General features: G+C 40.2%; 1 protein-coding gene across 1 annotated transcript in view; it reads left to right on the top strand.

The window, feature by feature from the left end:
* The window catches only part of rerea (arginine-glutamic acid dipeptide (RE) repeats a), a 158,452-nt gene extending 134,319 nt beyond the window's left edge, over nucleotides 1–24,133 (top strand). Inside the window, 12 exon segments of the mRNA XM_052090942.1 lie at nucleotides 10,356–10,518; nucleotides 12,177–12,269; nucleotides 12,809–13,008; nucleotides 14,817–14,978; nucleotides 15,066–15,179; nucleotides 15,844–16,930; nucleotides 16,933–17,227; nucleotides 18,130–18,352; nucleotides 19,095–19,809; nucleotides 20,406–20,546; nucleotides 20,647–20,827; nucleotides 21,957–24,133. Coding sequence (XP_051946902.1) covers nucleotides 10,356–10,518; nucleotides 12,177–12,269; nucleotides 12,809–13,008; nucleotides 14,817–14,978; nucleotides 15,066–15,179; nucleotides 15,844–16,930; nucleotides 16,933–17,227; nucleotides 18,130–18,352; nucleotides 19,095–19,809; nucleotides 20,406–20,546; nucleotides 20,647–20,827; nucleotides 21,957–21,990 — 3,408 coding nt within the window. The 3' untranslated portion in view covers nucleotides 21,991–24,133.
* Nucleotides 24,134–25,199: the final 1,066 nt, after the last annotated feature.

Below are 25,199 nucleotides of genomic sequence, written 5' to 3'. Positions count from 1 at the left end.
ATAAAAAATAACATGTGTGAATAGAGTTAGTAACATACCTCTACACTGGTGACTGAAAGGTTTCAAGTGAATGTACCTGCATGCTCTCCTGGCAAGGACTGACGTGATTGTTGGTCTGGATGATAATTGTTGACATGTTGTACTTTTAACATGATCACGTTTTTTTTGTTTGCTGACAGGATGTGTCCTGCAGTGCGCATGCAGCAGTGCGCACTCTAGCGGAGGATGACTTTATAGACAGTCTTTTCTCTGCTGGCATGATTACTAAATGCATTTGTGCTGAAATGTATTAACCGATGATCAATAAGCTTAATTGATCAAATTATTATTGACAAATAATGACAAATCTATTTCTATTTCAGTCTTTTAAAATAATGTATAGCATGCTTAATGTAGAACATGCTTTACATACCAGACATGATTTTAACAATGTTTTGTAAAAGGTCAGTTATTGGCTTTGCTGGCCTCAGTGTCATTCCAGATAGACTGAAACATAAGCACTGGCTTCTAAGCTTATGAAGTGCATGTTTTATGATTTTATGATAAATCCCTTCTAGAAGAAAGGTCACTGTTTTAGATCTGCAACCCATAAAGTATTACAGTTCTTGATAAGTTTTGTTTGACTGATCATGTTAAACAAAATGTCTTAGTAAACAACAACTGTGACCTTGTGAATCAAACAACAAAATTAATTCAGAGTAAATAATCATGAAGACACTGAGTGTTTGTACACCCAAAAACCTATTTGACGAGAGTGGAGCGGTGCACTTTCATGCTTTGCTAAAAAGTTACTAATTGTTTTTTGTTGACTTTCGGCAGAAATAAGACCAGAGGGCTTTGAGAATCTTTTAGTTTGTTCTTATAGTTAAACACTGCAAGTAATCATGTTTATTATATTAAAGGAATATTTGGGGTTCAATACAAGCTAAGCTCAGTCTATAGCATTTGTGGCATAATGTTGATTACCACAGAAAAGGTTAGTATGGGATTTTATTAAACATTTAATGTTTAGGTCTTGTGGCTATACTTTTGAAATAGTAAGTATTTTAACTTTTACAGAGTGGCCTCATTCACTTCCAATGTAAGTGCCTCACAGTGACCCATATTTGTTTTTGTTTTGTTTTTTTAAAGGAAAAAAAGGGGCAAGTTAAAAAATTTTGTGTTAATATTATGCCACAAATGGTCATTGAACTTGTATTGAACCTGGAATATTTAACAATCAGCTCAGGTTGGCATATTTCTTCACAAAATTATTTTACTTTTCATAACATGTCTACTTTTATTTTATTGCTGGCAATATTCAGAATTTATAATGGTCATTCAATTATCTATGTTCTAATCTCAAAGTTTTTACCCCTGACCAGTTGTTTGAAAATAATAGAAGATATTGATTAAATGGCAATCCCCAATCAAATACATTAATACACACGGTTTAAAATGTAAACAAGCCATTCTTTAAATCAGAGAGGAAAAGAAAATGAGGTAAGAGAGTTACGGAGACACATCAGTCTTGCTGAGGGTAGGGTTGTGGGGTAAGTTCAGTGTACAGCATTCTCTTGAATCTAAAAAGCCACACTTCGCTTAAGATTGAAGTTGCTTTTGTGCTGGAACCCAGATCTCTGTGCTGCAAGTGCCAGTCAGTACTCCAAGGAAACTTGATTTATTTTCTCTCCAGTCCTTTTTCCTCTCACTCCTTTTCCCTCACTCTTTCACCATCACCCTCTTTCTTATGACGTTTGGAGGATTTTTAGCACTAAAAATAAGAACATTGTGGTATTCATTCAACATGAAACCTCTAATACCAAGCTGTCTAGTCAAGAGACTTTCCTGTGCATTTCTTCTAGGCCATTTTGTCTAGGAATTGATATGATTGTAGCATAAATCTGCTAAGGTGTTTTAAATGCCTAGGCTAATGGCCGAGGCCGTGGAGGGTGATACAGTGCAGCTTTACTGCCGCTCCCTATTTTTCCCCTCAGCACTTATTAGCCTGGTTCCATAAAAAGCCGGTGCCAAGGCTAAGCACCAACTGCTGTGCAAACACACGAGGCCTGACTAGCTCTCTGGAATGCTTTATAAGAAGGCAAATAAAAGAGGAAGCTGGGGAAGTGGGTGTGTCATCTTGCTGTCTCTGCTCTCTTCACTGCCACTATTTCCTCCACTTGAAAGACAGCGTCATGGAATAATTTGTGTACCAATGCAAGAAATGTTTCCAAACAAACTCAGCATGGTGATGCTACAGATAACGGGGTTTTTTCCATCCACGTCCTCTCAGTTCTGCTCTAGAAAGGTTCTCTGAAGTTGGGGAGTAGGCGTTCTAAAGTCTTCTGTACTTATTTCCACCTGTTTAACAAGTTTAGGTTATTGCTTACTAATAAGAGAAGGACCCGTATCTCTCCTCTCTCGTGGGAGAAGAGGTTATGGAGAGTTCTCAAAGCCTGTGCACATGGGGGGGTGTTGATGGACAAGGCAACCTCAGCACTTTCCCCACTGTTTGAAGACTGGATTGTGGGAAAGATGATGGCAAGGATGAAGTTTCGTCAGATATCCTTGAAGGCAATGAGGATGCTAAGACCCCTAATTTGTCCCAGCCTCCGAGCGCACAGGAAGTGCCCCTTCCACGTGTACAAGCTGATCTGGACCCCATTGAAGTCTGTCGCAGGGCCATATCCAGACTTTTGTTAGAGTGGCCAATCCAGCCAATAGGCCCAGAAACAGTTTGAGAACTGTATGACAGAAAAAGACTCCCGTTGCATCTCCCACCAGCGAGGCAATTTATTCTGCCCGTACCAGGTTTTGTGGCTGAAATTAAGAGATTTTGGAACAAACCCTTCTCACACCGGGTGCCCCTTAAAGGTTGTTTTCGAGACTGGATGTTCAGGACATGGGGAATTGGGTATGGTAGCCCAATATGTTGGGGAGGTATGCATAACTGTAGCCATATTCTTCTGTTTTCTGACATCTCATAAATATCAGGAAAATGTGATTCAGTACAATTGTTAGGTTCTGCATTTTCTCTGCTTGTCGCATCTGCTTCAGCCATCATATCTGCAATTTGGGAGTTGTCTGTGTCCCTTAGTGAGATACCGATCAAGTGTTATAAGGATAACTTTAGGTTACTAATGTAACCCTGGTTCTCTGATAACATGAAGTGAGGTATCTCACATCATTGCCCTTCTTGCAGTTTGCATGAATCTCTGATTCATGGCGACATACATCAGTCAATATGTCAGTGTGTTACTGCATGATATTAAAGCGAAACCAAGTCAGAAAGACAATGAAAGCACGAAAGAAATAGCGTGCAGTGGTTGATTGATAGAGAGGGGATGGTGCTTCGCTGCTGCCGAGATGCATACAGGATGGATTAGAATTTACACCTCAAATATGATGTGGTCACATGTGTTTTTTGTAATTCGATTAAAAAAAAAAAATGCTTAAAACCCCATTTAGGGCTGACCACATGATCGAATCAACCAAAACATATCTTAATACTGGGTGGAAACAGAGTCTATGATTACTGCCTTTGCTGTTTTGTTGCAACAATCATGAATTTTAAGCAAATGCGCGAAGATGCGGTGCTGTTTTGGTTAAACGGTAATTGCTGTTTTTAGTGGTATTTTGACCAACATTAATGTGATTTTAAATTGGGATTCTCACAGTATAGTGCTGGGGATGAGTGTGTGAGATATTGAGAGCACCTGGACAGCGCGCTCATTTGATTGACACTGAGTGCACTCTTGTTGAAGGAAGTGAAGCTGAAAGCGCTCATGATCACTCAAACAGTCTATCACTCCACGCAACGTCTGATAGTCACAACTTGTTTTACATCACATATACTCAGATTTGTATTTGCATGCTTATTTGTGGTTTAATTCGTTTTAACCTAGCTAAGTTGCATCTGCAGGAAGAAAGAAAAGAGTGGAAAATAAGACAAAAGAGGGCCACAGGGGGAGATGTAAAAAGACATTGTAAAAAAAGGACAATTTCTGTCATATTGGAAAAGCAACCGTTGTTTAATCCAGCTGCATTGCTGGTGTTGCAGGGAGATGAGGCTGCAGAGGATCCAATTGTGTGAGGAGCCAGCCCAGGCCCTTGGGCCCTGTAATTTTCAAGCTAAGATGGCCAAGATGATAGTGTTCTCAACATAACCTTGCAGCAGATGTTTGCCCTGGTGTGTCTGTATAAATGTCAAATTGAATTCATTGCAAAGAGGATAGCCCTGCAGCCTGTGCCCTAGAGAGGTGCTTGTGTGATTAGAGGTATTCAGGTTGGGCACTAATTAAAATGGCTAAAACTGGCGGCCTTCTCGCTTTGCTAGCAGCTGTCCAAGCATGATAAAATGGTTTGCTTGTTTTTAATGTTTTATGAAAACATTAAAAATGGCATTTATCTGCGGATACTTGGCCATTTTTATGTTTTGGACTCCCTCTCAGTAGTTTATACAAATACAAAATTACAATTTATTACTGTTTTGCAGAGAGGGGAATAGATAGCCTGTGTGTTCTTTTGCTACCTGTGTATTTTTTTTGTTTGTTTGTTTGTTTGTTTTTTAGCTTTCTACCCAAAGCTGTGGCTGTACAACTTGATCTTTTGGATTAAAGAGATCGACCCCCATCAAAAAGTCTTGCTGCGGCATACAATTTTCCTCCGTTGTATAAAAAGCGCTTACAACAGGGAATCACAACTGCTGATTCCTCTGCTTGTGCCTCATTGACCTGTGAGAGCACAGCATATTCTTTCTTTTCCAACAGAAACTGGCAGCGTGGCAGGGATCTTCTGTCTATTTAACATCCTTTTACACCTTGCTCTAGGCAGCCAAAGCCAATGTAGCAAATATTTTTTCTTGCATTTGCCTGATTGAACCACAAAGTTGGGCAATCGTGTTTGAAAGGAGCCATTTTTTGCTGTGTGGTACTTTGCTTTGTTGACTTTAGAGCAAGGTTACAGTAATGGACGTCTCTCAATGTGATTTTCAGAGCTCTTCGCAGACACTATAACACAACATTTATTTTGACAATCTAGAAGTACTATCTGTAGTAGCTGCAAAAATGTGTCGTAAAGATGTTAAAATGTGATGCTAACAAATTGAAGCTTTCACCCTAATTTTACAATGGGTTATTATATTTGTGAAATGGGCAGATTATTTTTGCAACTGAAAAAATATAAACAGTGTTCCCACAATCATGAATTTCTTGAAATATAAGGGAATTTTAAAATGGTGTTTTCCTGGCCTGGAAAATTTATGGAAATGTTATCTTAGAAAAAGGGAATTTCTATCTTCAAGTTTTACTCTTAAATTTTCATATTGAGATATTTTTCTTTGTTAGTGTAATCTCTATTAACTGATTCAAAAAAGTAGCCAACTCTTCTGTCAGAGTAAAGGGTAATGTTCCATAGACTAGCCAAACTTCTTTCCAACTTTCCATATTACAAGACTTGATTTCATTCTGCCGTTTTCTCCATGCGGCCCTCTCACTCCACAGTTTACATGGCACAGTTGGTCCCATGCAAGGACCGCAACGTTTGTGCTGTCTGTTTTGACCTAGTGACCAAATGTCCTCTTATAAAAACCAAGCAAATTCTCTTGAGTATGTCTCCAGACAAGGTTCAATGTCCGTTGCTATCTTCCATTTTCTAGTTCTCTCCCCCTCGCTGCCCTCCCTTGCATTCTCTGCTGCTCTCTTTTCCATGTATTTGCCAACTACAGTCTTAACCGTTTGGCTCACTGTCAAAGCAGGGGCCTATTGTGGCTTCATCACAAATCAGCCAGGAAAAACAAAAACCATCTGTTCAAGTCCAGGCATGAGTCTGGATGAGTATATAAATACAGAATTTCAGGCCTTACACTCGTCCTACACACAAATACACTCAATACTAGAAGGTTCAGCTAAAGACCTGGTTTCCCTCTAATAGTCAACTGCAGTATAATCTTAATCGCAATAAGAAGCATAATCTGTTGGAAATTGCAGTATACGTCATCGTTATGTAGGGCTGCACGATTATGACAAATCATAATTGCGGATTATTTCCTTTTGATATTGTAATTGCGATTTATTCATTTCAATTAATATAATTTCAATTAAAGTACTTCGTGTGGGGCAGTTGCATGCCATATTCTTTATGTTGGCTAAGCATCAAAACAACTTGAACTGTTCCTGAATTGCTTTAATATTTAAATTGCATGGAAAAACAAAGTGTGATTCACATTTTGAATGAATTGTAGACAGTGTAATTAAGGTAGTGAGCATTACTGATATGCCTTTAGAATAATTTAAACCTGGCAGATTTGCCTTTGCATTCATGCACTCAATGGCCCAAATTCTGGTGCAATGGGAGTACACCTAAATGGAATGCTTTAATTGACACTTCACAATTATGTAATTGTGACAGCTGTAATTGTAATCTTGATTATTTGTGCAGCTCTAGTTGTTCATTTCATAAGGCAAAATCAGGGTGGAATAGCATTTCTCTGTGCCATGATAGGAGGTAAGCCCCTTCTTTGTCAGATAATCCACCCTCCAGAAATATACTGCAGATGGAAACATTCTGAAATGTCTCATAATTCCAAGCTTATGTTGTCAGTGTCTCTTGCTCCCTGGTACACACTGCTCTTTTCTGCTTAGCGATTCAGAGCTAATGGAGGAAATTCCACATACTCGAGTAGCTTTATGCATTTATCCTGGCTCTAGGGGAACCAGTCTATTTGTGAACATTTCTGTTTTAGTATTATTATTTGTGTGATACAAAAATCCAACCAATATATAGCATTTTAATGTCAGAATATACTTCGGTTTTCCACATTCCCCTACGTTGCAAAAATTGCATTGGTACAGTACACCGGTCTCTCCGTTTGCAGCCTAGTTTACTAGACATGCAGACAGTCTGCATCTGTGCATGTCATCTGCACATGCTCCTGCCTTTAAGCAGTCATAGTGCACATGGGTATGACAATTTTTTTTTAGGCTTGCGTTGAAAAGAGAATACTTTTAAATGCTAGAGTGCTCGAACGTGTGCGAGACGTAACGGCACAAAAAAATAAAAAGTATACCCTAGCTTTTAGAGCCGATGCACACCCTAAAACATTATTGATAGTGTTTTCTGTTTTTTTTTTTTTCTTCTTCTTCTTCTTCCTAGTAGCATAAAGTCCTTGCACACTAGTGCATAGAGGAAACTAAGAAATTAAGTCTCAAATCTTTAGTATACTTCGATATTCCGAGTTACATTTTGAAGCTCTGAGAGAAATCTGTTTTGGTTTCTACAAACCTACCTTGACACACAGGCCTGGCTTTGTTATTTAGGCTGTCAGTCTTTGCACTTGACACTAACTTTGTGCATCGAGCTCCACAGGGCTTAACTCAAATAGGAACTCATGGGAGACATTCCCTTCCCTAGATGTCATCTTTTATTTTGCTTCACAGTAGGACATCTCCCTATATAAAAGACTAATAGCTTAATCTTTGCTCATCCTACGTTTGTGTGCAGCACCTTGAGAAATATTGCAATTTTTTATTTTATCTCTGGCAAACAAACCAGGAATTTCTTGTTAAAGAATGGGGCAGCTTTGGAATGGGTGCGTGATGAGAGAAGAACCCAGAGCCGCGACTTGGCACAGCCCCTCCACGCTTCTAATCAAATCATATTTCCTCTTCCATCTCTTCCCCCCGAGCTTGAAAGGGGATTTTTCTATGGCTCTCCATCGTACCATTATCGCCTGAGGAAATTTGTCATCATCACCGATGATCCTCCAAAACATTTCATCACCTTTTTCATCCTTATTTCCCACTCTTCTTCATATTGCACCAGCAGATTGCATTAAACATTGCCGTGTTAGCTTTACTCTGTGGATGTCAGCTCTTCCCAAACCTTGACACCACTCTTTAGTCTATGGACTAAATTACTTTTGAAAGACCACAGTGATTCCTTTCACAGCTCAGCATGCTTTGTTATTATGCTGAACCTGTGCGAAATTTTCATCTGGCTACCTCAAGACTGTTTAAGAGCTATGAAGTGCTTCACCGAAAGGGTTGAGGACTAAAATTTTCTTTTTATCTTCTGTAGCATTAAGTTGAGGTTTCATGCTTCATAGCTCACATCAAATAGAGGCAGGCATAATAAAAAGCAAGGGGCAACTACAAGGAAAGGGATGGAGTTGCTATTTTTGAACAGTCATTAGGCTGTGAAAAAAGCCAGCCCACTGTCCTGCCGAACAGTTTTGATCTGCAAATTTAAATTAAATTTCACATCAGGAAGTCTGCCATCCTTTGGCCTGCATCTGTGTCTTGACCGACTCCACCAAAAGCCTCTTGCTCTCCAACGCAGAATCGCCATAACATTTTCCTCATGAGATCAGATAAATAACCTGCAGGTGCTGAGCTTATTATTATTATAAAGAGTTATCACAAGGCTTTAACCTGCAGGTGTTTTCAAATCAGAGTATAGCTCTGATGTACAGTGTTATGTTGCTTTTGAAGTTCTGCAAGAAACCGAGGTGGCTGGGATTCTATAAATTGAGCTTAAGTGATTTTTCAGCCTTGTGGTTCACATTTGGCAAACGTTTATACCACCCACAAGTAATTGATGTAATTGTGATAATTGATATTCCTTGTATGTGCCTCCAGTGGGCTGCTCTAAGAGGGAGCTATGCTGGTTCTGCCGGTGATGAGTTGCTCTGAGCATGTGGAACCATTTAGGAATTCTTTAAATCTCCACCGCCCAGCAGTACAAGCTTTTTTGGTCTTTTAGCTATGTGTGATATTTTTATTTTTTATTATTTTTTTTTTATTTTTTTTTTCTGTTTTTTTTTGTTTTCTTGGAAAAGTCTAAATTGCTATATTCAGATCATTTTCAAGACTTTAATATGAATTTAAATGGTAAAGCACCAAAGCCTCAGCTTTAAATGACTTTCAAAGTGGCCTTTGATGAAAATGATGCTGTACCTTGTTTGCTAGTGAAAAAAGGGCAGTGAAAGCCCTTAAGTAGATGTAAGTATGAGACTTTTAGTGTGTGTTTGCTCATGTCAGACATGATAGCTTAGCAGACCAGCCTGGGTTTTATTTTCCATCAGGCTGCTGCAGCTTTTTCTATGTGATTTATGTAAATGTATTTCATATACTCTCGTATTTTAATGCATGCATCTGAAGCAAGTCTATCTTTAATATAAAATTCACTCAGGCAAAAAATTGTCTATATATAGTATTCAAAGTACATGTTTTCCTCTCCCTGCCAAGAATAGTTTGAAGCATTTGCCATAAAGCTGTTAATATGTTGGGGAGAGCAGCATTTTAATGACCAATTTGTGTCAAGAAGAACAGCTGAAGCAAAAAGAGAAAGCAATCAATATGCATTAAAGACAACCAAGCCCCATTCAGCCTGATTTTAACAAACCCTGTCAAACCCCATGACTGTCCTCTTCACTCAATCCATGTGTCATTAAAACATTAAAGCATGTTAAAAGCTTTGCTATTGACATGCATCCCACTCCAATGCAGTGGCCTGAAATGAATATCCAAAATCGGGGAATGATTCAATTGGGCAGAAAGAAACCGTGAAAGATAGGAAGAAATGAGAGGAACCACCACAGGAAAAGTGTATGATTGCTTCTCCACCAGACAACGGTTTCAGGGCATGTGTATTATTTTGAGTGTAGCCGGAAAGCAACAGTTAATTTATGCATGCAGCCTCAGCAGAGCGTCTTCTGATCCATGATTGCATGTGTTAATGTTTCAGTAGGGTATTGATTTCCTGGCCAGCTTTTGTGCTCTGGATTTATATGCCTTACTCCCTGGCAAGCGCACCCTCTGAATGTTTGATTAAGTTCAATTGACTCTTCTAGCGCAAGGGCTTGGAGCCATTTCACTCCCTATTTGTAGCGCAAAATCTCTCCCTGACATGTTCCTTTGTTTCCATTCAAACGCCTGCCACCCATGCAGCCACCAATGTACTGATCCCAATATCCCAGCATTCAGAGAGCTTTACTGCCTAATCCTGGGACAGACAGGGCCACAGCACAACAAGCCAGCCTGCTGAAAAACCTGGCATGGATTCTGTGTCCATTTCTGGACTGAGTCATCCACTCCCTCACTCGTTTGCTATGTCATCAGAAATAAACCCACTCATTAACCCACTCCTCAAAAATGTTTTTAGCACAGCTGCCCTTTTTTATGTTGCTCTCCTGTTGCTCTCAAAATTTTGTTGATAATCCTTTTGTTCAATTGTTCAACAATTTATTTCAGTCTGATGAACAACTAAAATTTGGTTCTTTTGTTATCCAAAGAATGTCAATTTAAGTGTTTGTTAAAACAGCTGGCTCATATCACTCTTGTCTTTATAAGATTGTTTTTATGTTTCCTGTCTCGCAGGGGGAGTTGATCACCTTTTACTATTATTGGAAGAAAACTCCAGAGGCTGCTAGTTGCAGAGCCCACCGCCGGCATCGCAGACAACCCGTCTTCCGCCGGATCAAGACCCGTACAGCCTCCACGCCCGTTAACACTCCCTCCCGCCCACCTTCCAGTGAGTTCTGTAAGTACAATCTGCCTCTTTTCCCCCAGAGACGGTGAACAGACTCTGTCACAGCTAAACATGACATCCCTGAAATTCCTAATATGGCTTTTCAAAGCACGCATCCCCTCATTTTTCTTCAAAGTAAACAGCTGAAATTTAGTTTCCGATAACTGACGGCAGAGAGAGAGGGATCAGTCTAATTATGTGTACTATACTCAAAGAGCCACTGATAATATATTAATAAGCAAAGTGGCCCTCTGTTTTTTCTTACTGATAAAATGTTGTTCTGCCCTCGAAAGGCAAAATGCAGTAACTACGCAAACACTGAAACTGAGAGAAACATTGTTAATTTAGTGTGGATTTTATAGTTAAAGGTATATTCTGGTTTCGATAGAAATTAAGCTAAATAATAAAGCATTTCAATATTGATTACCACAATTTATTGGGACTTCCCCTGCTATTCATTCATTAAAAAAAAAAAAGCAGAAATCTGGGTTACAGTGTGGCATTTACTATGTAAGTGAATGGGTTAAATGAACGTTAAAATACGTACTGTTTCAAATGTATAGCCACAAGACTAGAGCTGTCGATTTAACGCATTCATTCAGTCTGATTTAATTGTATACAAAAAAATGTGTTAAACATTTATGCAATTAATCATGTCCCCAGACCATAAAAAGGAATATTCCTGAGCAATTCAAGCTTGAAGTACCACCTATTTTCTCCAGGGGGCAGTAAGCAAAACTCCAGCTGTATAGGCAATGCGCAGCTTATACAAAGAGCAAACCACACACACAGCAGACAGCACAACACAAGGACTCGTTCTTGCATTCAAAACACAGCTTGGAGTGCAAATCTGATTGCAGGGATCTCAATACGCGTTTTATTATCAAACTACATTTAACTGGACACAGCAACCTGAAACGTTATGTTTATGATGCAACACAACCAAAATGAGACACTCAAAGCATCCATTTGACGCAGGTGTACATTGACACATTTCTAATTATTTAAACATAACTATTTATAATTGGTTAATCATTATATATTAAATGATTATTATTTGAGGGGCAAATATTTATTTATGCGATTATTTTGATTAATCGACTTGCCGCATAATTAATTTGATTACAAATTTTAATCGATTGACGATATCTGTTGATATGATTTTAGTGTGATTAAATCGCTTACTAACCTTTTCTGTGTAATGTTTGTACATTTTAAAACTTCTTTGCCATGATGATGTAATGTCAAAAAACGAATGTCTAAACATTACGCAAAAAATGTACACCTCAAATAATATTCATCAGTTTTAACAGAAAACCCTCAACCCTTTAAACCCACTAAAAATTAGCCCAATTCACTTTTATTGTAAGTGCCTCACTTTGATTTTTTATGTTTTTTATATAGAAAAAGAGTGACTCAATTCTTTTTTTGTGGTGGTAATATGTCACAAATGCTGTCGATTGAGCTTAACTTGTATTGAACCAGGAATATTTAATTTATGCAATTTTCACGCTGCGCATTGTTGAACTAAACCTGTCTGTCACAGGAAAGAGCATAGTCGAACTGATTTCAGTCAGCTAATTTTTGACAATGTTTTACTGCGATTTGCCTTTGCACGGCAGTATATTTATGGTATCTATGGTATTAACCAGTGTATTTTTCTTATCCAGTGGACTTGAGTTCAGCCAGCGAAGATGATTTTGACAGTGAAGACAGCGAGCAGGAACTGAAGGGCTACGCCTGCCGCCACTGTTTTTCTACCAGTGAGTGCATACTTCATTAATGCTATTATTTTACACACATTTATTCTAATGTACAAAGTGACCCACACAGAGATAAACAAAAAAATAAAATAGTTCAGTTGGTCAAGGTACTAACCTGTTATAGTGATACCATGAGACAGGTGATGTCTCTCTGATTTAGCTCTCTTCGGAAGAATTTAATAATACACTCTGCAGGCCTGTGATTACTCTCAGTTTGAGAGAGAGAGCGCTGCTGCTCACCCTGTCCCTCCTCTGGCAGATGGACATCAGAGCATGTCATTTCTAATTTGATCCAATCTGACAGTTAGTCATTTGTTCTTTGCCTCTTTAAATCTTCTGACCTGTTGGATGCAGTTGGCATTCATATCACTCTCACTTCTCTTATGAGGACAGCCTCAGCATGGATGAGGAAAAGTCCTCTCTGACCTTCATGTCCATGAGGTGTGAGATGAGGACCCAGACTAGCCTTGGAGCACTTCTGCTTTATTACTGTAATGTTTAATAAACAGAGCCCAGCTGAACTTAAAATGTGTTTATAGCCTCTAAGGACTGGCACCACGGGGGTCGTGAGAATATCCTGCTGTGCACCGATTGCCGGATCCATTTTAAGAAGTACGGTGAACTACCCCCAATTGAGAAGCCTGTGGACCCGCCACCGTTTATGTTCAAACCTGTCAAAGAGGAAGACGATGGAATCAGTGGGAAGCATAGCATGAGGACTCGACGAAACCGCGGCGCAGTAAGTCCACTGTGTTTAAGCCATTTTCTTACAATTATAGGGATGGTTCTCCCAAAAACTAAAATTCAGTAATTTATTCTAAACCCATATGACTTTCTTTTTACATGGAACACAAATGGAGATTTTAGGCACAATGTTTGGGCCTGACATCCACGGTTAACATTCTACCTAACATCATCTTTTGTATACATAAGAAATAGTGCAATCAGGAAGTATTCAGACCCCTCATTTTTTTCAAATGTTTTATGTTGCAGCCTTATGCTAAAATGCTTTAAATTATTATAATTTTTTCACATACATCTACACTTCATACCCCATAATGACAAAGCAAAAACAAGATTTTTGATAACTTTGCAAATTTATTAAAAAAAAAGAAAAAAAACTGCTATTACATTGACATTACTATTTAGACAATTAACTCAGCCTCACGTGTTTTTGGGTATGATGCGACAAGCTTTGCACACCTTGATTTGAGGATTTTCTGCCATTCTTCTCTGCAGATCCTCTCGATCTTGTCAGGCTGAATGGGGACGGTTGGTGGACAGCCATTTTCAGGTCTCTCCAAAAATGCTTGACTTTTCAAGGACATTCAGAGAGATGTTCCTGAGCCAATCTTGGATTGTCTTGGCTGTGTGTTTAGGGTCATTGTCCTATTGGAATGTGAACCTTCAGCCCAGTCTGAAGATTGAGGATATATCTGTGTTTTGCTGCGTTCAGCTTTCCTTCAACCCTGACCAGTGACCCAGTCCCTGCCGCTGAAAAACATCCTCACAGCATGATGCTACGACCATCATTCTTCACCATTGGGATGGTACGGTGCCTGGTTTCCTCTAGTCATGATGCTTGGAATTTAGGCCAAACAGTTCAATCTTCATTCCATCAGACCAGAGAATCTTGTTTCTCACAGTCTGAGAGTCCTTAAGGATGCCGTTCTGAGGAGAGGCTTCCGTCTGGTCACTCTTTCATATAAAGCCCAGATCGGTGTAGTGTTGCAGTGAAGATTGTCCTTCTGCAAGTTTCTCCCATCTCAACACTTATCTCTGGAGCTCAACCAGAGTGACCATCGGGTTCTTGGTCACCTCTCTTACCCAGGCCCTTCTCCCCCGATTGCTCAGTTTGGCCAGGCAGCTAGCTCTAGGAAGAGTCTTGGTTGTTCCTAACCATTGTGCTCTTTGGAAACTTCAATGCAGCCGAAATGTTTTTGTAGCCTTCTCCAGATCTGTGTCTCAACACAATCCTGTCTCTGAGCTCTGCAGGCAGTTCATTTTGACCTCATGGCTTGGGTTTTGCTCTGATATGCTTTTTCAGCTGTGTGACCTTATTTAGACAGGTGTGTGCTTTTCATGTCCAATCATTTGAATTTGTTACAGGTGGACACCAATCAAAGTGTAGAAACATCTCAAAGATGATCCAGTGAAATGGGATGCACCTGAGCTAAATTTCAAGTGTCATAGCAGTGGGTCTGAATATTTTTGTCAATGTGATATTTCATTATTTAATTTTTTTATTAATTTGCGAAGTTATCAAAAATCTGATTTTTACTTTGTATTATGGGGTCTGGAGTGTGGATTGATGTGGGGGAAAAAAATAGTCATTTAAAGCATTTTAGCATAAGGTTGCAACATAACAAAATGTGAAATAAATGAAGGGGTCTGAATACTTCACACTGATTTGGAAAAACATGAGGGTGTATAAATGATGCCAGAATATAAAATTTTGAGGTAAACTTCCCCATTGAGAGAAATATTTAACTATGTAGTGTTTCCAAATTGTTATAAATTTGTTACATGAAATATTGTTTTGTTCAGATGTCAACACTACGAAGTGGCCGCAAGAAGCAAACAGCCAGCCCAGATGGAAGAGCCTCACCTACTAATGAGGATTTGCGGTCCAGTGGGCGTACCTCACCCAGTGCAGCCAGCACCTCCAGCACTGACAGCAAGACTGACTCAATGAAGAAAACCAGCAAGGTACATCCCTCACAACCTAGGGGCACAGATTGTTTTTTTATCTTATACAGAGCATCAAAGGAACATGTTTTCATTTTGTCCTAACAGAAGATAAAGGAAGAGGCACCATCGCCTATGAAGAGTGCCAAACGTCAGAGAGAGAAAGGTGCATCGGACACAGAGGAGTCTGAGAGGGCAAGTGCAAAGAAGTCTAAAACGCAGGTGAGTGTCTCAGTACAGTGAAACCAGTAACCGATATATGAAAGTATTGTGTATAGGCAAGAGTGTCCTGACATCTCAAAATAGGAGTGAGGCTTGTCTTCAGGTATTAAGCATGCACTAAGCATAGATCATAAAGTAGTAGCTACAATTTTAGCATATGTTAAAAGCTTGGACATAGTTTTATCTTTTGAACTGTGCATTACACTTATTCTTCAGCTTTTTTATATAGTTGTGTTGTTTTTGCAATTTATGCTGCATCATAAAAGAGGACTGTTTTAATACTGCTGAAGATCTTCCAATTATGTGTGTAAATTATTGTTAACATTTTATATAATTATTGTTGGACATATTTGGGAGAAAAACATTCAACTAGAGATTTTCTTGGAAAAAAAAAGTGCTTCATTCTTCCAAAATTCAGTAATAAACATATGTTAAGGTTAGGTGAAAATTTCTGGCATCTCTCGAGTCCAATGAAGTGGCTAGATTTTATGGTTTTATTTTTGTTGGCCATTACCTGTGGTAGCATGTTTTAAATGCTATTAGTTCACTTAACAGCTCAGGGACAATGCTATACAAAGATTAAAAACTTTTTATGCTTGGTTGGTGCATAAACAGTCCTGTGACCAGGTTTATTGACCTTCATCATTTCTTCCATCTCCTGCAGGAGCTAAGTCATCCAGATTCACCCTCGGAGTGTGAGGGTGAGGGGGAGAGCTCGGATGGTCGCAGCGTGAATGATGAGGGCAGCAGTGATCCTAAGGACATTGACCAGGACAACCGTAGCTCCTCTCCCAGCATCCCCAGTCCACGTGACAATGAAAGCGACTCTGACTCCTCCGCACAGCAGCAGGTCCTCCAGGGCCAGCACCCTCCAGTCATTCAGTGCCAGACAGGGGCTCAACCCCCAGCCCCTCCTGCCTCGGCTGCAGCCTCCACATCCCCCAACTCAGGCACCCCTTTACTGCCCTCCCAACCTTCCCCTTCTGCCACCCCTACCTCCGTGCCGCCTCTGCAAATACCTACAGTGGGTCCACACTCTCTCATCCAGTCTGGGGCACAAAGGCTGCCCTCACCACACTCTCCCCTCCAGGGCATGCCTCAGCCCCCACCACCCACTCACATCGGCCCTCAATCCCTGCAGCCTCCACTACATGGCCCTATGCCGCCCATGGGCCACCCTCTGCAGACAGGGCCATCACACATGCCTCACCCTCACACATTACCCTCTCAATCTTTCCCTATGGGTCAGTCTCAGGTCCCCCCTTTACCTCTCTCGGGTCAGGCACAGTCCTCCGCCCTCTCGCAACAACAACAGCGACCTCAAACCCCTCCTTCCCAGTCTCAGTCCTCTTCGCAAAGTGGCAGCCAGCCTCCCAGAGAGCAGCCTTTACCACCCGCACCATTGCCGATGCCCCACATCAAACCTCCACCTACAACCCCTATCCCACAGATGCCAAACCCTCAATCACACAAGCATCCCTCCCACCCCCCATTCCCACAGATGCCTTCCAACTTGCCCCCACCACCAGCTTTGAAGCCCCTCAGCTCTCTATCCACACACCATCCTCCCTCCGCCCATCCGCCTCCACTGCAACTAATGTCGCAAAACCAGCAGCTCCAACCTCCACCAGTTCAACCTCCAGTGCTCACTCAGTCTCAAAACCTGCCAGCTACAGGAAGCCAAGCACCACCTCTGGCTCCCCCTTTTTCTTCATCTTCCTCTGTCGCTCACTCTACACCACCTCAACCCCCTTCCCTCCTCACCCCTTCATCCCTGGCAGCTCACCTGTCATTTCACCCTCCGCTGTTCCCTCTTCTGTTGCGGGCTCCATGGCCACGCTGCAGCAGACACCCTCCTCTATATCCATGCCCTTGCCTGCATCGGTCAGCGCGCCTTGCCCGGGACCCTCCACTGTACCACCTGTTCAGATTAAAGAAGAGCCTCTGGATGAGGTAGAGGAGCCAGAAAGTCCTCCACCTCCACAGAGAAGTCCTTCACCTCTGCCCACCATTGTCAACACTCCCAGTCATGCCAGCCAGTCAGCACGGTACGAAACGCACATTGCTGTCTCAACTATAAGGGATGTGCAGAAAAACACATTTTCTAAATCAACTAGTCAGTGGGTTTTCTTAATGACTAGTCGACTAGTTGTTTTTTGGAGGTTCTTGCATTTAAAAACAGCAAGACATCGAAACATGCTTTTTAAAAGTTGGACTGTTTAAATAAAAAAAAAAAAATATATATATATATATATATATATATATATATATAAACAAGTCAGCCTCCCTAATCAAGCAGTCGGTTGTTGGGCTATTAATGTTTAATCTGTTTGAATTTGATGTAAAACCAAATAGACTCCAGACTTTTTGCCTAGCATGCAAAATAGACACATTTTAAAGCTTCTTAAAATAATGCGTCCTCATGTGGTGTCCCCACTGAGCCAGTCTCGGCTTGAGCTCCTCTGCAGTCATCAATTGTGGACAGGGCACAGATTAATGACTTCATTGTAGCAGTGAATGCCTCCATAAGAACATGAGCATCTCTTTGTGAAGTTGTTGTGGCCTTGTCTCACACACCTTTGCAGTGAATAGCAATAAGCTCACTAATGCACAGTGGAAGCAAATCATTATGGCACTGGCGATTAAAAAGATTGATTGAGTGGCTTTACTATAGAATAAATAAGCGGACATGCCAGAGGTTATTTATTTGTCTTGAACTAATTGCATTGCTTTTCAAATGGCCACACATTCTGCCTGTGGGAAGATTTCTGTACTTCCCCAGCTCTTTTATTGTCTCACATTATTTGCTGCCACATTATCAGAATAAAGATGCTGCTCATGGTTTCACACAGCAAAATAATTTTTACAGTAACAATTTTATTAGATTATTCTCTCAACTGTTTGTGGAGATGTGTTGTAGTAACAGTTTCTTTGTCCATCCTGTTTACAGGTTTTACAAGCATCTCGACAGAGGTTACAATACATGTGCCAGAACAGACTTTTATTTCACACCACTGGCCTCATCGAAACTGGCAAAGAAACGGGAGGAGGCGCTGGAGAAAGCCAAGAGGGAAGCAGAGCAGAAAGCACGAGAAGAGAAAGAGAAAGAGAGGGAACGAGAAAAGGAAAGAGAGAGGGAACGGGAGAGAGAAAAGGAGGCAGAGAGAGTTGCTGTAAGTTTTGGTGTAATGAGATAGTACTTTGTGTGTTGCAGAGTTCCTACAGTAATGGAAATCCTGAGAGTAGCAGGGAATTTTAAAACTATGCTTTCCCGGGGGCCTGGGTAGCTCGGCAAGTAAAGACGCTGACTACCACACCTGGAGCCGCAAGTTCGAATACAGTGCATGCTGAGTGAATCCAGTCAGGCTTCTTAAGCAAACAATTGGCCTGGTTGCTAGGGTGGGTAGAGTCACGTTGGGTTAACCTCCTCATGGTCGCTATAATGTGTGGTTTTCCCTCTCAGTGGGGCTCGTGGTGAGTTGTGCGTGGATGCCGTGGAGAATAGCTGGAAACCTCCACAGGCGCTATGTCTCCACGGTAGCGCGCTCAACAAGCCAGGGGTCGGCTGACGGTCTCAGACGCAGAGTCCACCGTCACCTGGATTGAGGCGAGTTACTATGCCACCACAAGTACTTGGAGCGCATTGGGAATTTTCCATTAAGATGCATTCTCAAATATTGGGTCTTTTTTTTTGTTTATTGGAGACATTTGTAAGGTTTAAATTATAAAAGTGTAGTTGACCCAGCAACCTCTATAAAATAAAGTTTTTCATAAATTATTATTAACAACTGGAAAAGTCATGGAAATTCATTGGTCAAATGTTGTGGGAACCCTGACATCAGCTTTGTTGATTGTTCTACACTTTGTCATCAGTTTTTGCTTGCTTCTAAATATCTGCATGCTCTATTTATACAGAAAGCATCTAGTTCTTCCCATGAAGGTCGCATGGTTGAACCTCAGATGGCTGGAACAGCTCACATGCGAACATCCTTCGACCCACCTCCCACCACAATCGCCACTGTGCCCCCATACATCGGCCCCGACACGCCTGCCCTGCGCACGCTCAGCGAGTACGCTCGGCCCCACGTCATGTCCCCCACCAATCGCAACCATCCCTTCTTTGTCACGCTCAACCCCGCAGACCCTCTCCTGGCTTACCACATGCCTGGGCTGTACAACGCAGACCCCGGCATGCGGGAGCGTGAGCTGCGGGAGCGAGAGATGCGGGAGAGGGAGATCCGCGAGAGGGAGATGAGGATGGAGAGGATGAAGCCGGGCTTTGAGGTCAAACCTCCAGAAATGGACAGCATGCATCCTTCCGCCAACCCCATGGAGCACTTTGCCAGACACGGGCCCATTGGTCTCCCACACATGGCTGGCCATCATCCATTTGCCTCCTTTCACCCGGGTCTAAACCCATTGGAGCGGGAGCGGCTGGCGTTGGCCGGGCCGCAACTACGGCCTGAGATGACTTACCCTGAAAGACTGGCAGAGAGGCTACATGCTGAGAGAATGGTTGCTAATGACCCTATAGCACGGCTGCAGATGTTCAACGTGACGCCACACCACCATCAGCACTCACACATCCATTCACACCTACACCTGCACCAACAGGACCCACTGCACCAAGGTGAGGGAACCCTCCTCCTAGTGTGCTGAAACCTTACATAAGTAGAGTCTTGTTTTTCTAACGAGAACAAGTAATGTTAAAGAAAGCGAGAAAGCGTTCACATGCACATACGAACACATGTTGTTCCAAAGGCATGATTTTCTTTTTTACATGGAACAAAAAGGAGATGTTAAAATGGAGATGTTAGAGATGTTAAAATGTTAGCCTCAGTCAACATTCACTTTCATTCTATAGAAAAAATCTGTAATAAATGTGAATGGTGACTGAGAATAACATCCTGCCTAACATCTCCTTTTGTGTTCCATGTCAGAGAAGTCGTATAGATTTGAAACAACATGAGGGAGAGTAAATTATGACTAATTTTTATTTTTGTGAACTGTCTCCCTAGAATATAAAGACTCACTTAATTTCTGTAAAAATTATGTTTGAAAAATATTAATATGAAATATTTGATATACAATTTACCTTGATGTTCATTTTGAATGTCAATGCGATCAGTAGTATTATGTGTGTTTCTATTTAATATTGACTCTGTACCATTACAAAAAGCTACTGACACGGAGTAGGTGGTGGTGAATGCCTTGTGTGTCCCCCAGGTTCTGGGGCACATCCGCTTGTAGACCCATTGGCAGCTGGACCGCACCTAGCCCGGTTTCCCTACCCACCTGGAGCCATCCCCAACCCCCTGCTTGGACAGCCCCCACATGAACACGAGATGCTCAGACATCCTATGTTCGGTACATTTCCAATGTTAACATCAATAGATATACCTATAAGATACATGTGTTTAACATTTCCCTAACCAATCAATCTTCTTGTGTTGTGTGTGTGTTGTAGGTGCTCCATATCCCAGAGAACTGCAAGGGGGGCTTCCACCACCCATGTCAGCAGCACACCAGCTGCAGGCCATGCATGCACAGTCTGCAGAGTTACAGAGATTGGCCATGGAGCAACAATGGCTACATGGTCACCACCACATGCACGGTGGCCCTCTGCCAGGACAGGAAGACTATTACAGGTCAGCACACAAAACATTGCATAAATCTGATGAAGATTTTGAGTCATTGTCTATGTTTAGCATGACTCCCACTGTTATGGAATCCTTCTGGATTTTACTAATTTTTCTTAAGGCCTGGAAATAAGTCCAATTATAATATAATACATTTTTCTAGCTACGCTTTGCTACAAAATATTTAATTGGCTAAATATTGCTCTTCACTCGAGTAAAACTTTTTCACATGACTGAATGGTGAGCAAAACTCTTGAGTTGGCTCTTATCATTGAGTCAGTCCTTTCACTGCAGTAAATGGTGGCCAGAAATCTGAAGGTCCAAAAAGCAGATAAACGAAGCATAAATGTAATCCATAAGACTCCAGTGGTTTAATCCATGTCTTTAGAAGTGATATGATAGTTGTGGTTGAGAAACAGATCAATATTTAAGTACTTTATTACTATAAATCTCCACTTTCACAAATATGAAAGTCTCATGTGGTGCCTGTTCAAGTGGAGATTTATAGTAAAAAAGTACTTAAATATTGATCTGTTTCTCACCCACATCATATCACTTCTGAATATATGGATTGAACCAATAGAGGCTTATGGATTACTTTTATGCTGCTTTGATCTGCTTTTTGGAGCTTCAAAATTCTTGCCACCAGTCACTTGCATTGAAAGACAGAGCTGAGATATTCTTCTACAAATCTTCATTTGTGTTCAGCACAACAAAGTCATGCACATCTGAATGGCATTAGGGTGAGAGAATTTTCATTTTTGGGTGAACTATCGCTATTTATATTTTTTCTTGTTGTTCTCTGTTCTAAAACATTGCTTTTTTGTTGAGATTGTGTAGAGTAAAACTTGCTTGCACGCCAAGGTGATGTCTGATTTGGTTGAATGATTTTAAGGAATTAATTGAAACTGTTCACATATCGGTCTAAATGATTCATTAGCAAATCAACCTGAATCAAAATAATAATAATAAAAACAAAAAACTTGTATCCAGTAATCACAAATGCTTAGAAAAGAATGGAAATGTCATTTTTGGAAAGGGTGGGAACCATGTTAGACACTTTTTTCAAGAATGTATCTGCTCTAAATTTCAATTAAGGTACCTGGTTTATAACACAATGTCTCTGATTTTACTCCAGCCGGTTGAAGAAAGAGAGTGACAAGCACCTGTGATCAACCGAGAGCTACCAGAGATCAGCAGGACACAGGAGGGCATAGCAGAAGAGTCACACAGGAACTTGCATGTCCTTGGAACATTTTACGTTTGACAAAGTGACCAGGATTGTCCGAGGAACCTTTTCTTTTTCTGTCAGCTGTTGTCAACTATTACGGACTTATTTTTTTTTAAGACATTGACTTTTCTGGGGGGGTTATACAGTGTATCGTTCAAGTAGTGACAGCGTCCTCAAGACTGATTGTGACTTTCCTGCATGAACGTCCTCTGAGAAGCTTCCCTGATGTTTTTTGTAGGTGCTAGCATACCAGATACTTTGTCACTGTGCTAATTGGGGGGCAGGCAGAACCGTTGGGCCATTATATCTGAAAAGTGCTATCTTAAATTCAATGTTTATTTTAATACATTGTAGGAGGTTTTCATAATATTAAGAAAAGCTGCAGCATGACATTTTTTTTTTTTCAGTCTGTAAATAGTATATAAATATATATACATATAATTATTACTATTATTATTATAATTATTATTAGGTGTGGATTCCTAACCAAGTTGTTAGACCTCCGATATAATAATTTCCAAGTGTCATCCCTTGTTTCAGAGGGGAAGGAGATGGCACTTTTAGAGCAGGTAACCATGTCTGATGGTTCGGTCCATTCAGCGAGCTTGTGGGGAGAATGGTACCGGATTTCAATCCAAACAACTCTAAAGGTCAATGCTCAGATCAAGCGATTTTTTTTTTTTTTTTTTTTTATTTATGTTTGTTTGTTTGATTTCTCATATATTGACAGTCTGCGTCACAAACATTCATGACATCATGACCATACTTTTTCCTTTCATGGTTAAACTCAGAAGATTGAGTTTGAAACACTTGAAGAGGAGGTGCAGTTCCTCGTGCGTACTGGGGCAAGTATCCCCGACCATTTTGAAAGCAAAATATTGCACTGAATAAACTAAAAAACTTTTATGTTATTAAACTGTAATTGGCCTTTTTTATGGCAGTGAAATGTGAGCAAGTGCATTTTAAAAAGCCTGTATTGTTAGTTCTGTTTTCTGTGGGGATTCGGATTTGCAAGGAATTTAGAAAAAGTGAACTGGGTTCGTGTCTTGGCTAGTTGAAGTACTTAAAGATTGCAAAACTGATTGTACTGGTTTGTATGTAACAATAAGACATCTTGTTGCACATTTCTCAATTGTTTTTACATCTAGTTTTACATGTTGTCAGAGTGCTGGAAAAGATAGCAATGCCCACCACTTGCGCACTTAATGTCCAAGATCCAACACCCTACTCAGTTTTCAGATCTACCGTACAGATTCATGGAACCACTCTCACTGTGAAACCTGGAGAAAATATCAACAGCGAGACCTGTGTGCATGTGTTCACTGTAGTGATGACCATGTTTCTCCATTTGAGCTGTGCATTCCTGACTCTGCATTACCTATGATGCATGATGCTATCATTGTCTGTTACATGCAGTAATTGTTTCCCTATAGATCCATCAGAATATTCTTTATTTTAGTTTACAAATGCTTAAAATACATTTTCCTCTAGGGGGATTGTCTGTTGCTGGAATTTGGGGCTGACAATTCAAAGTACAGTACTAGCTCACAGTGTTTTAATATTTTTTCCTGGGTTTTAAAAAAAAAAAACATTCTGCCATTTTAACATTGAGCCCAAAATTGATCATCACTTTGTGTTATTGGACTGTCAACTATATTTTTGTCTCAATGTATACAGCATTTTTCTTTTAAGCATTTCTCTTTTATGTCCCTCTTTTGTGTGTTAAACCTTTGATGTTGAGTGTTGTCAATGGTTTAGCTTCTTGTTTCAAAGCGGCAATAGCAGAATGTACATTCTGACTGCTAAGATTTATATATACTGGTATCTTGAAGCTTATTGTATATATTAGTAGTTGCCATGGGATGACACAGTGTAAACAAAAAGTAGAGATTATTAAGGCAAGTTGTGAGTCCGGTGTTCTCCCCATTTAAGTATTTTGTAATTTTTTTGAAAAAATTTGTGGAATTTAAATAAAACTAAGTTACACCACAAGGAAACTTGATTTCTAGTAAATATCACTTTTTGTTATATGACATGGCAAAAGTAAATGTTCATGCTGACAAAAATACTTGTTTATGTGTGTTTCTTATGTCTTTTCCATGCAATTCTTTATTCCAGTCCTGAATTAAGTGTCTTGACCTGATTTTACCCTTATAATTCCAGTAGATTTTGTAACAGCAAGCATGAAGTTCTACACTCACAATAGTATCATCATATTGTGATGACCATTTCTGGCAAATATACTGGCCTTGAACCCCAGGTCTATATTTCCTAAGGGGTCACTAGTGTTCTTTTTTACCTCATTGAGCATTCTGCAGTGTGAGTCTTCTTGTCTAGATGGCCACTTCTAGTGAGAGTAGCCACAGTCCTAAATTGTCTCCATTTATAGATAGTTTGTCTAACTGTGGACAGATGAGTATCTAATCTCTTCAAGATATTGTTGTAACCCCTTCTAGCTTCATGCAAATCAACAATTCTTGATCGTAAGTCTTCTAGAGTTCTTTTTTGCTAGGAATGATCAAAATCAGCAGATGCTTTTTGTGAATAGCAAACTTCAAATGTTTGAGTGTTTTTTTCTTAAGTCAAAGTAGCTCTAACACCTCCAATCTCGTTTAATTAATTGGATCCCTGACTCTAGAAGATTTTCTCTTTTTTTTCATCAGCCTACTTTTTTTCCAGCCTACACTGTGAATGTTTGAATGATGTATTCAATTTAAAATTAAAGAATAAGATAACATCTATGAGTGATTAGTTGCCAACTTTGCAGGTGCAGATTTCAAAATATCTATTTACTATTTATACAATTAAACAGTGGTGGATGAAGTTCACAAATCCTGTACTTGAGTAATAGTACAGACCCAGATGAAATATTACTGCAGTAAAAGTACAAGTACTCCTTTTAAATTTCTACTTGTGTAAAGTTACGTTTCTTACCAGTTAATTTTGAATGTACTTAAGTATTAAAAGTACTTATTTCTTTAGGACTATATTATTTTTTTAGAAATCTGATATTATTTAAAGGTGAACTTGCACAGTATATGATCATTTAGCTTTAACCTCAATGGCATTTCCATTGGCACAACATTTGTTAAAACCAAGCTCTAGTATGTGTTGATAACAAAACTATGTTGTTCGAAGTTGTGAATGTTT

The sequence above is a fragment of the Xyrauchen texanus genome, chromosome 25 (genome assembly GCF_025860055.1).
Source record: "Xyrauchen texanus isolate HMW12.3.18 chromosome 25, RBS_HiC_50CHRs, whole genome shotgun sequence".
Classification (NCBI taxonomy): Eukaryota; Metazoa; Chordata; class Actinopteri; order Cypriniformes; family Catostomidae; genus Xyrauchen; species Xyrauchen texanus.
The sequence above is the reverse complement of the archived record's forward strand: the minus strand, read 5'-3'. Positions and strand labels throughout refer to the sequence as shown.